This window comes from Callithrix jacchus, chromosome 4, assembly GCF_049354715.1.
Source record: "Callithrix jacchus isolate 240 chromosome 4, calJac240_pri, whole genome shotgun sequence".
In the NCBI taxonomy this organism is placed as follows: Eukaryota; Metazoa; Chordata; class Mammalia; order Primates; family Cebidae; genus Callithrix; species Callithrix jacchus.
In genome coordinates, this window is record NC_133505.1 from 151,491,385 (window position 1) to 151,504,780 (window position 13,396).

The window sequence follows — 13,396 nt, forward strand, 5'->3', positions numbered from 1 at the left end:
ATTCAAGACCAGCCTGGCCAACATGGAGAAACCCTGTCTCTACTAAAAACACAAAAAATTAGCAGGGCATGGTGGCGCATGCCTGTAATCCCAGCTACTCAGGAGGCTAGGGCTGGAGAATCACTTTAACCTGGGAGGTAGAAATTACAATGAGCTGAGATCACGCCATTGCATTCCAGCTTGGGCAACAAGAGCAAAAGTCCATCTCAAAAAAAAAAAAAAAAGGCAAATAATATTTACAATGCTAACACACAACAAATGGCATTCCTGTCACTCCATCTCTCACTAGTTCTTGTCAGCTGTTCTCATTCTTCCCACTTGTGAGGGTTAAGCTACACTTTGGTTAGCCCAAATGCTCTTTCCAGTATGTTTACCATGTTATGACTTATCTCCTCTATATGCGAGTAGGAAAATTATCATTAATAGTGGTTTCTTAAGTAGTACTTGGGGAGAGTGACGGCTGGCATGTACATGCTTCATGGCCTTATTTAATCAAGCACTCTATTCTTGATTTACTGCTAAATCCTCCTTGAATCTTTAGATTTCATAAAGGCTATGATGAGATTTTCTGGATATAGAAAATGTAGCCCATTAGTCTTTGTCAACTGCATTGCTGGTGTTTCTTTTTTGTTTTGTTTAGGTCCATATTTTTACATAAGATGATTATTATGTATTTCTAGATTTTTTTCATTCTTACCTTTTATTGACTGGAAGAAAAGGCTCTTGCCTGCAAATACTTTAGCATCCCAACATAGTTATGTCAAATACTACTACAAATTTAGTTGTCTTCCAAAGGAAAGATTTTATTCATTTGAAAATACAATGAAAGTTCAGTATTTTAGAAAATAAAAGTGTGATTTTTCATAATAGGTTGCCAGGGAACTACACTGAAAGCAAAATATCAGAGCTGGTAGGTGGTTATGTGTTTAAGAGGATCACAATATTAACAAATTCGATTTGGCAACAGCATTAAAATTGCACCTGAGAAAATCTTCATTTGTCTTCCAGTAGTCGCTGAAGGAATTTTGTTGTTTTCATAGGCGTCGGGGTGAAAGTTTAGCTCCACTTAAGAGCACAAAAGTGCTAAAGAGAAACTATTCTGAGAATCAAAGATTTGCAAGAAAACCCTCACAAAGGAAAAATAGTAATTGCCTCAGCATGAGAGACAGAACATATTTTAAGATAATTGGAACCTGTTTTATATCTCTTTGGATTAGTTTTGATTTCTATATGTACTTTGTTACTGTCTCTTCATTTTTTTTCCTTAATGTATTCTAAAAATTGTAAAGCACTTCTGAGGATCTCATTGCTACTTGTGAAATTACCTTTCTCTGTATCATTGGATAATTTTTTTGTAGTCTTACAAGAAAAGAGGTATCTTAGCACAGGCTATTATATTTTATCAATCTGACATCAGTGAAAAGCCTAAAAGTACATTTTGTATAAGTTCAAATACACTGTAACAATTTTCTTTAGGTGAATATTTTAAAGCTGTTTCTTTTTTTGTATACTTAAGTTTTACAGAAATTATCTTTTTGCCTTTGTTCCTATTTTTCTTCATTCATATCTCTAAAATTTACATTTTGACTTTTAACTTAGCTGAGATGCTTGCTATTAGTCATTTTCTTGATAAGTGTGGTCAGAAGTGGTATAGTTGAAGATGTCCCCTTATTTGGTGAACACATGAGGTTACAAACTCAACTTTTGCCTCTCTTTTGAAAGGCCCTGAGACGGGAGTTAAAAGAGAAAGAATATTCCATCCTGAATGCTGTCGACCAGGCCCGAGTTTTCTTGGCTGATCAGCCAATTGAGGCCCCTGAAGAACCAAGAAGAAACCTACAATCAAAAACAGGTGAGACTGGTTTCTCTGCTACATCATAAAAAACACAATGCAAGGAGAAGAAAAACCCCAAAGTCAAGTAGGAAATTTCCTTACAGCATTTTAGGATCTAATATTTAAATCTTTTCTTCCAGGTGTTACTTTAATCAAATATACCATTATTTAACAGAGATCTAGATTCTTAAACTAAAAAAATAATTTTTTTGTATACCTCAGTATCAATTTTAAAGGAAATTAACTGCAGAAAATATAGATTGATCTAAAGAATATACTGTAACTACAAAAATTTCTGTAAGAAATAAAAATTTATATTTCTTATATTTAAACAAGTTACATGATAAATAATTGCAAATAGTAGAAAGTTATTAAAAATACAATAGTGAATGTGTAAAATAGTTAAAGATCTGTAAGTAAGATTACTTTTGATAATGGCACACCAAAGTCCTTTCTTTTCCAAGCAGACATTTCTTTAATTTAAAAATAACACCCTGTAATTGTTTGGCTTAAAACTCAAACAATAACTACCTTACTAGCAAAATTACTAGCAAGAATTTATTTTTCTTATATTTAAACATGTTATGTGATAAATAATTGTGAGTAGAATAAATTTATTAAAATCCTAAATATATAAAATATTTAAATATCCGTAGGTAAGTTTACTTTTAAAAATGAGACACCAAAATACTCTTCTTTTACAAGTATACGATGGCATGTATTTAATTTAAAAATAACAACCTGTAGCATTTACATACTTTAGCTTAAAAGTGAAACAGTAACTTACCCTCCTAGCAAATAGCAATATATCACATAGTAAACTTAAGAGAAAATGTGTAATGAATTTTGGGTCCAGTATACATCTTCATTGTGATTTTTCACTGTTGACAATCAAATCATTCTGATTCATTTTTTAAAATAAACATGCCGTTCAAAATCATTTTTCATCATTCGTTTCATGTAGTAACAGCAAAGCTGAAAGATTGCCTCATGCTGTGTCCAGCAATGTAAATCATGAACATTTATTACTTGTAAGGGAAGCTTAGTTGGAAAACGCTTTCTTTGGCGGCAGCTGGAAATGGGTCAGACATATGGACAGGTAGCCATTTTCCTACTAAATCTTTCTCAAGGAACCTTCTTTAGTCCAAATACATTTTCCATCAAGACCATAATCTTTTTGACTCTCTGAACTATTTGTATATATGTATGTGTATGCGCACACACAGAGAATGCTTGTCTAGCATTCCTTTTTATTTTCTGCTGGTGGTCTCCCTATCTTTCCAGTTAGCCTCCTAGGAAGCTAGGTCATTGTTGAGTCTTCCCACTTTTCACCAAATCCAGCAGTCTACAAATCACAATTATTATTTCTTTTCTTTTTCTTTTCTTCAAGACAGACTCTCATTATGTCACTTAGGCTGGAGTGTAGTGGTGCGATCTCAGCTCACTGCAACCTCTGCCTCCCAGGTTCAAGCAATTCTCATACCTCAGCTTCTCAAATAGCTGGGACTAAAGGCTCCCACCACCATACCCAGCTAGTTTTTGTATTTTTAGTAGGAACGGGGTTTCACCATGCTGGCCAGTCTGGTCTGGAACTCCTGGCCTCAAGTGATCCGCCTGCCTCAGCCTCCATAAGTGCTGGGATTACAGACATGAGCCACTGTACTCAGTCTCATATTTGTTATTTCTATCTTTGAAGACTTACTCCTTCTGAGTACTCTGTTACATATAATTTGTACACATATGTACATATACACACAACATACTCACATGCGCACACATACTGCCAGTAATTTGCATTCTCAGTCTTTTGTGTTTAGTTCTGGAATAGTTGTAGGCAGAATCTGTTGCTACTTTTGGTAGCATCTGTCCCATTGCCTTGTTCTGTTATCTGTGCAAACATAGCACTTGTCCATCCATTCTCTCTCCTGCACTTTAATCTACTACTGGTAATTAAATCTTACATAATGATATTCATGTTTCTCCCATGATTATACATCTTACCTGTCTTTCCATTGCATACTGAAAAATAATCTTGGCCTCCAGCATGATATTTATTATTTTGTTTTCTTTATTTATTATTTTGTTTGTGACAAGGTCTTGCTCTGTTGTCCAGGCTGGAGTGTAGTGGTGAAATCACGGCTCACTGTACCTCAACCTCCTAGGATCAAGTCATCCTCTCACCTCAGCCTACTGAGTAGCTGAGACCACAGGCTACCTTTTTAAAAATTTTCTGTGGCACAATGAGATGGCATCTCATTCCGTTGCCTAGGTTGGTCATGAACTCCTGGGCTCAAGCCATCTTCCCACTTTGGTCTCCAAAAGTGCTGAGATTACAGCCATGAGCTACCGTGCCCAGCCTAGTATAATATTTATTTTAAAATTCTTTGTAATTGAAGCCCTCCTGATTTTTCAGCAAAGTTTTTACTACCATTTTTATAGTTCCATAAAAATCTACTTCCTTGAATGATTTTGGAACTGTCTTGTCATGGACCTGCTATATTCTCTTCTTCCATCTTTTGGAGTTCTTTCAAAAGAGTGTTTTAAGGCTTATTTATGTCCTTAACATAAAATATTAGAATAAATAAGAGCCTTAGAGATGAACTAGTCCAAGCCTACTCACTTAACAGATGAGAAAACTGAGGTCCATCAGGAGAAAGGAACTGCTCAGGTCTCAGCCCAGCCCTGTTGGATAACATGTTTGTATCAATTTTCAGATGTTAAAATTTCCTTACTTGCCCCGAGTTGAGGAATCCAGTTTTGATCATTTTACAACCTATGCAGTGCTTGTATATATCAGGCAGTCACTAAAAGTTTGATGAAGAATACATGACTGCCTGGGTAAATAAGTGGTATAAAGAAATTAGTTTAGTTATTATTGTGACTTACATACAATCTATTACAATAAAATTTTTGAGCTAGATGGTTAACAATGATTCCTTTCTCAACCCTCCCCCTGCCATCACCACCATATTTAAAAGCAAGGAAAATGAGCCCAGATGTCTCATGTACCCATAAATATATATACTTATTAGGTATCCACCAAAATTTAAAAAAAGAAAGTAAGCCCAAACTGTAGAGAATTCTTTGAAAGAGTTGAACTCATCAGTACTTGCTTTTCCTCACAACCTTGATTCTATAAAGAACAATTGTAGATGGGAGAAACTGATATATCATCAGTAGAGTGATTGGATTATTGGTTTTTAAGACGAAATGGAAATAAACCTCAACTCTTCTAGAATAAATGCTCAACATTTATGGAATTCCTTTCTTATAGCTATCAAGAAACCCCTGCCCTCTCTCGCCACCCTGAGTCCATTCTTCTTGCAGTCTTTGCATACCTCATACCCCTCCAGCCTCTGGGTTGCTCAGGCTAAAATTCATTGGGCCACTATTGACTCTTTTTCCCTTTTGTCACTCAAGTGCATTCTGTTGGCAAGTCCAGTCATCAGTATATTAAAAATGTACCTAGAATATGATTCTTTATCTCTGTATCTACTCTCCTCTCCTGGTCTCAGCCCCACCATCTCTTACTCAGATGACTGCAGGTTCCTTCAACTCATCTCCCTCCTCTGCCTTTGCTCCCTTATTTGAGATTTCCAACACAATAGCCATAAGAACCATTTGAATATATTAGTCATATTATATCACTCAGAGAAGTCAGATTCTTATAATGGCTCGCAGAATCTATGCCACGTTTCCGATCTGGTCTCTTATTATTGTCCCTTTCCTTCCACTTCCTGTAGATGTAAGGTCCAAGAAGACAGAGGGTTGTTTTTTTTTTTTTTCACTGCTGTATTTTGTAATATTTAGAATATTATCTGGCACATGATAGGTTCTCATTACATAGTTTTTGAATGAATGTATATGTGAGCTGAGCACTGTTCAAGATGGAGAAAGAAGTATGAGACATGTTCCTGAGAAGGTTTCAATGTAGTGGGACAAAACTAGTGCAGAGGCTAAGAAAGGAAGCAATGTAAAAGTTTCTATACTCAGGCACTCAGTTGTGTCCTGAGTATTCTAAGTGATGTGGGCATTCCAGGAGAGAAGGACTCTGAGGGTCAGAGTGGAGTAGTTGATTCCTGAACTAGTCTTTTAGGGGTATGGACAGGTAGGAAGTCGTTAAGTTCAGGAAAGAGGAATGGCCATGCTGGGAGACAAGATCCTTAGCAGAACAGCTCAATCATAAGGAGAAAGCAGCTGTATATTGGTGAGTCAGTAAACATCCTGGCCTGGCTGCCAGTCTTGTGCCTGGACAGGAGATGGGGATGAAATGCTTGTGTGTGCTGAAGGGTTCAGACTACCAAGAACCTGGACAGTCAGGCAGAACATTGTGACTTCATACAACAAGAAAGAAGGTGCTAGTACAGTTTTTTTTTAAGCTTGGGGAAAAAAATGAGAAGTTCCCTTGTCTCATTTTATCAATTTAAAATCTGACTTCAGTTGGCTTTTCTTGTCTCCTTGCTTCCCTAGCACTTTGCCAAATCACTGTGATAAAGTTGATAAAAAGTGACTTTATAGCAGTAAAAAATGTTATATCACTAAAACTCCACATTATTCTAGACTCTTCTCAGGGGTCAGTCATGTAAGAGTTAAAAAGATATTGGCCTTTGAGTCCTTATTTTGCTGTGACATTCAGATGTTGTAAGCCCCACTTTTTAAATACTACATTTGGTGGTCAAGAAAAAAAGTCATGTCAGTTTAGCTTTATGGGGTATTTTTTGTTTATGATTAGCAATTTTCATACTGCCTCCTTTCCTGATGCTATTTTCTGTAACTGTGGCTGGTTTTACCTGTTGTTAAAACTAAGTGAAAGAAAACTATCCATAATAGCTTTTATACTTTTGTTATTTACCATGTCTTATGTACAGCTGCTGTTAGAAATAGCGGGCATTTGAAGATTAGTTATCCTGTTTGATGCTGAAGTACTTAATATTGGAGAGGTTAGATCAGGGAGAAATCAGGCGATTTTTTTCCGGTTCTATTAAGCATTTTGTGAGTATGTGTTGTGTATCATGCTATAAGGACATACCAAGATGGAGTCACCTCTTTAACCATTCTAGAAAATACTTTTCTCTATGATTTTTATCTCCAATGCCTTTTTTTCTTCCAGCTCCTTTAAAATTTTTTTCTATTAGCAATTATAGTGTTGTGTGTATTTAAAAATATTTAAATATCATTATTGACCATACCGCATTAGGTCCTTCCCTACTGATCTTTTGCTAGGCCTATTTCAATATGTTCTTAATTGGCATTTCTCCATTAACATAAATACTAAAATGATAAACCTAAAGCACAAACCTGGCATGAGATTTCCTGGGGTAAAAACTGTCCATAGTGCGTGCCATGGGGTCTGAGCTCCTCCGCCTGGCACAGAAAGCTGCACAGTGATTTGGCCTCAGCTTTTCATCCAGTCCCACCTTGTGCCTCTCTTCACTCCACTCTTGAGGTTCGTTGGAAGCCAGGCTCCTCACGATGTTCTGCAGGTAGTGATCTTCCTTGCCTTTGCCCCATTGCCTGTGCTGGTTTTCCGCCTGTAGGTCCTCTGACCTGATTTCCAACACTTGCCTCATTCATCCGTGCAGCTGCTGCTCTTCCTGCCGGCTCTGCTGGGGCTTTGTGTCTTCCTGGCCACTTTCCCTTCCCAAGCTCTCTGCCATGATTCCCTGGCACCCTGTTGTCTCTCTCAATGTGTTTTCCAATGTCTGTGTCTGAAGCTCAGCACTTCCCTCTTTTTTTAGTGACTACGCTCCTTGAAGGAGAATCTGAGAGAGTGTAATAAACTGATCTGAGCAGGCAGGATAGAGATTGTATGGAAAACATAATGCAGATCCTGTTCTTAGATCATGGGAAAGCCACCCAGGTTCCTCTCAGACGTATTAACTCCTACTGTAGACACTGGTGTGACTATATGAACTTGATGTCTGGTGCATGATGGGTAAGTAGCAAAATGAAGTGATAGGACAGGGACAAAGATTACTGGTGAGAAATGACTCCAGCAGTCTGACAGCAATGAGGAGAAAGAAATGATAAAGAGATATGCAAGAATCCTAAAATGAAACAAAACCAGGTAGTCTTTGGGACTTTTAACAGTAAAAGAAAACTGAAGCTATGAATTATGGTGTGTGTATTTCTGCAGGCAGAATATAAATCAGTTAAGAGAAGGCATAGGAATTTATATTATATTTTAGTAAATTTTCTTCCAAAATGATAACCATAAAAATTAGGGCTAAATGGGTAAAATGTAGCTCTTTAGAAAACTCAGCTACTCACGTTTCTGCTTATAAATGGCTATTAAGTAAACATGATTTTTAACTGAACTAAAATTATCTGAATTGTTGTAGAAATATTACAGAGTTCACAGCTTTGTCAGTAGTCCCCATCTCTTGTTTGAGCAATATGGAAATACTTAATTTCATTTAATTTGTATCATGTCAATGTATACTTTTTCCTTTTAATGCAATTGAACTGTTTTTCATTTGATTTTTATCCCTAGTTTGTGTGTGTGTTAGAAAGTATCACAGTACAACAATCAATTTCTCATCCTTTGCATTGTCCTTGGTGCTTTTCAAGTCACTTTCATATTCATTCTCCTGTCTTTCCCAATGAATTGAGCTGATCATACAGTATGATTTTTTTAAAATAAAAACACAAAGGCCAAGAAGATATTACGGTGCTGACCATAATAATAAAGTCATCCAGCTAGAGCCCTAAACATCTCTGACAGTGACTCCCTTAACCTTTGGATTTTGGCTGGCTTTTGACTCATCCCTTCAATTTTATTTCCTCTATCCGTGTTCACTAATGGCCGTCCGGCCCCTAACCTCCTAGCTCCTCCTTGACTCTCAGTGTCTAGAGCTTCTTAACCTTGCATCCATGTTTTCTGGTCTCTCCTTGTGCTGCTAATCTCCCTGGCTGTTCTTAGTCCCAAATCAGAATTCCTGCGTAAACTACACTGCTGCACAATGAAGCTGTGCAAGACAACAGTCTTCAACCCCCTCTACCCCTGAACCTCCAGAAGGAACCAGGGAATACTTGTGCCTTCTCACCTGTTCATTACCTTCAGTTCAGTTTAAAAGTCAGATCTGCACAGGGGAGTTGGATCCTTCTGTCGGTCTCCCCCTCTTCACACCACATACAGATGCAAGCAGGCAGGCATGGGCATGCACAAGCACCCCCCACCAAACATATGTTATGATTTAAGGCTAAGGTATCAATCACTAAATAAAACTGCTAACAAATGTCTTTAGAATATTACACAATTCATTGTATACTTATGTATGGAGAAAACGCCTATACTCTGCTTTTGATTTTTCAGATTAAAAAAGAGATTGCATTATTTTGTTTATCAGTTTCCTTAGGAATCATCTTTAAAAATTATTCCAGTCAAAGCATTACTGTTACTACAACTACGATTTTATTTAAGTTACCTGAATATCATTTCTGTTTCAGCCTGGTGCAGTCATTTTGCTTAATTTAAATATTTTCTTAATAATCATAGAAAAACCCAGCTATTACTTAATTTAGTGTATTTGTACATGTATAGTTGAGTGTAGTGGGTATAGTTGTGTGTGTGTGTATATGCATATACAAGTTTATATAGTTGTGTATGAATGTATATGTGATGAATGATTAATAATAATTTTTCAGATGAAAATGTGTGTGGATTAATGTTTTCCTCTTTTGTCCTTTGACAGATGGCTATGTATATTTAGTAGTATTTAATATTTTAACTCAGGGAATACTGTTTAATTTTTAAAATTTTTCCTGATATTATAGAAAGCCAAATATTAAGAGCATTTTTTTCTCTGTGAAATGTCATATATTTTATGATATAACAAAGAAGTGACAAGTGACATATTCAGTTGATTATGTCAGTCTACTTTATGCCAGCATTAGAAAACTTACACAAATAAAATTTCATGGTCAGTAAATGAGTGAAGATTTGAAATTATTACATAGTTTAGTAGAAGTTTCTTTTATATTAAATTCTCCATATATCTTAAGGTTACAACATTATTTTCTTGTATGTAGTAAAATGAGGACAAATTACACACTAGTTAATATAAGTAATTGGCCAGTTAAACTAACGGGTGTTTTCTCCCAGGGCTTTTGTTTTCCTCATAACAGCTTTATTAATTGGAACCTTGTTCACTGTAAATGACAGACCTCCAGCTTCCCTAAATGTAGGCATGAGGGGGAAGGCATTGGCCTCCATAACCAAGCCACAGTAGAGACGTAGCTGACCACAGGGACTGGAATGCCACCCAGAAGGCTTTTCTCCATGTCTTCCTCTCTGCTTTTCTGTACAGGTTTTCATTTTCTTATCATTCCTATGACCGTATAGCTCACAGCCTCATACCAGGAAGGACTCACCCTCCTTTAGATCCAGAACATTCCAGGAGAGGGCTCTGGATGACTCGGTTTTAACAACATGGGACTCAGGGTCTTTTAGGATTGGGCAGACCCTCTCCACAATATCATGCTAAATGGAGGAAGTATCCATTCCCATAAAGGAAGGGGGAAGTGAAAAATGTTAGTAAATGCAGACATTCCCAACAAGCCAGCATTTCACAGGCGCTGACCATGTACCACATACTGTGCCAAGAAACTTACCTGCCTTGTTTAATTGCATTCTCATAATAACTCCTGAGGCGAATACTTACCACCCATTTGACAGATGAGGAAACAGAATTTGAGAGGCTTAGAGGCATACTCCCTTCTGTGTGACAGAGCCAAAATTACAAACAAAGGCTTATGTCACAAAACCTGATGCTCTTAACTGCCACAGTATACTATCTGAAACTACCTCAGTAATCATTCATATTTCAAGATACTCTATGGAAACAAAATTTTATTTTCCATATTCTTTGATTTTAAAATAATTCACACAGTAACTGAATGTTTATGACTCTTTGCTGTTGGTCTTTCTTCACTGAATAAATAGTTCACTGATTTCCTGACACCCAGGGAGAAGGTTTCTAGTCAATCTTAGACTTTGTCTTTTTAATTTTTATAAAAACTTGAAGTATAAGTAATTGCTTTCAGGCCTTTAGACCACGACAATAATTTCATTAGCTTCTCAAGTCCAAATTAGATTAGTACGGTTGTAATGCATGAAAAAGCACAGAAAAATATAATGTTACTTTCTTTTCCAGTGTTCTTAACTACAGAGCAGTAATGTGATTTTTCACAAATAAAAGTTCTATAATATCTGTATGAATATAACGCATCTAATCTTCAACTTTTCTAAAATACAATGAGCCAGCTGAGTAAGCCTATCGATTGGGTAAAAATTTGGAATTCTTTTTTTCATGCTAACTCCTACCCTAGTAATAAAATGTCATTGAAGTAAACAACAGTCTTCGTGAACAATTATATGAGAAACGTTTGTTTGATGGACATACCGTTTTCAATTAATTGTTTACCATCTGTTATGTTCTCTAATCAGTGTTCATAAATCACATTTGCCTCATAAAAAGATGGCAATAGTTTACATGTGTGTATTTTATTGTAATCAGCATCTGGGACATTACTTTCTGATTTAAACATAAAGGACAGGAGGAGACTAAGCTCTTTTAATGTGGTATAAGGTACTTATTTTTTTGTGATTGTTGTTCTTAGTAAAAGTCTGGAATCTTCTAAGAAAGAATTAGAGGTTTTGCTGGTTTTTAGGAAGTGTAATCCTAGCAAAGGCATAAATTCTCCTCTTCAATTAGACTCATCACTTATTTTGGCACTACATAAACATAAGCCATACTTAACTTATAAGAATGGCAAAACATGGATAGAATGCTCCAAACTTTTCTGTAGCTTGATCAATCATTAGGGGCTGTGTTTAGCTGGGAAGCAGCCTGGGGAGAGATTGAGCAGTCATGTGGCAAGAAATAAAAGACTTTGAATCTAAAACTTGGTCCTTTGATTCTTAAAGGAGAAAGGGAGATTTTTATTTTTTATTTTCTTTTTCTAGTTCAAGATATTGTATAGAGATCGATTTATACATTTAACAAGTACATTTTGATTGCAAGGGGGTGTCTAGACACTGGGGATACAAAGGTAGGCAAAACAGAGATTTTTTTCTCCTGAAACATTTTCAGCTTTTCCTTTCCTTTTAGTGCTACCTGCCTGCCCCCAAGGATCCATCTGTTGATGTCCAGCCCAAATGAATTAACTTGAATAAATTGCAAAACTGTCATTACTTGGAGGAAATTCAGGGATTACTCCTGAATAAAGAAAATTGAAAGATCTCAGTTTGCTTAGTGAGGCCCTGGCTGGCTGTTCCAGGGTCTCTTTGCTCTTCCTGCTTCTTTCCTTGAAATTGCATGTCTAGTCGTTGGCCCCTGCTTCTTCCTCCACTCAATGCTGGGCTTACTTACTGTGACCCACTTCACAGGAAGATTAAACCTAGAATGTATTTAGATTCCAGTTCTACCTCTGTTGACTTCAGGTCAGTGGTGCCATGTAGCTCCCTCCACAGTGTGTTTTGTATTCTGAGTTCCCCTCCATTTGTATCCCCTCTCTTAATACCTTGCACTGAATATTTGTGGAAGGTAGTCCCTAAATCTATTGACTTTTGAGGTCTTGACGTTCCCTAAATATATCTATGTTCTCTTTTATTTAAACAAAAAAGAATTTGAGAAGTCCACTGGCAGCATGGATGAATCCATGCCATCTTTACCATATCCATATTGAAAGATTTCGGCTGCATATTAACAGGTGAATCTGCTCTGAGTAGCCTCTCGTTATTGTCATCCTTATAATTTATTAGATGGACTTAATTAGAAGCGCTAATCAGCTGTGGCACTTGATGATGTGCTTGTAATCTGGCTCATAATGATCGGTTATCATCAGTTATTGTACAGAGTAGGAAATGGTCAGGGTCTTCTCAAACACTGATTGAACAGTTCAGGGCTATTAAATGGATCCTAATCATTTCATTGGAAAATTTGAAAAGAATGTATTTCCCAGTATTTTAATCAGAAACATCTTTTGGTCATGAGGAAGAGAGCAAGAGAAATCGGTGGGTAAAGAAAGAGAGATATTGAGAGAGAGCAAGTCAAGTCTTTTCCTTTGAGTTCTTGTTGGCTAATCAACCTGGTTTGCTTATGTGAAAATCTCTACAGATATTTAAGCCTCCCAGAGTTACTTATAAAATAGTCAAAAGGAATTAAAGAGTAACCTTTATCAAGAGCCGACTGTGTGCCACACATGTGCCTGTAGCTTTCTATATATTAACTGAGTTTGAAAGAGATAAGGAATATATCTAGGATTATGTAACTTGTTAGCATTGGAACTAGCATACAATCTTCTAATCTTCTACTAAGAAAAGATTCAGATATGCAAATTAGTAGCACAGCATTTATGCTATGCAACTAAACTGCAGTAAAAATGCTAGTTATGAATTGTTTTCTTTATCTGTTTTAATATTTTGTTTTCATCTTTTGGTAGAATAATACAGTAAGATTATAGATACATGCAAAAAATCAAATAGTATAAATAAGGTATTTGGAATTACATACTTGAAAGGACTTAGTAAGGTTGATTCTTCTATTTCACAATAATTTT

At 36.4% G+C, this 13,396-nt stretch overlaps 1 protein-coding gene across 15 annotated transcripts in view; it reads left to right on the forward strand.

Annotated features, from left to right (window-relative positions):
• UTRN (utrophin) overlaps positions 1-13,396 on the forward strand; it is a 578,097-nt gene that overhangs the window by 444,767 nt on the left and 119,934 nt on the right. For all 15 annotated transcript variants that reach the window (XM_008995200.5, XM_078370245.1, XM_035296914.3 and 12 more), the window contains one exon: positions 1,723-1,852. In XM_008995200.5, the coding sequence (XP_008993448.4) occupies positions 1,723-1,852 (130 nt within the window). The remainder of the gene's footprint in view (positions 1-1,722; positions 1,853-13,396) is intronic.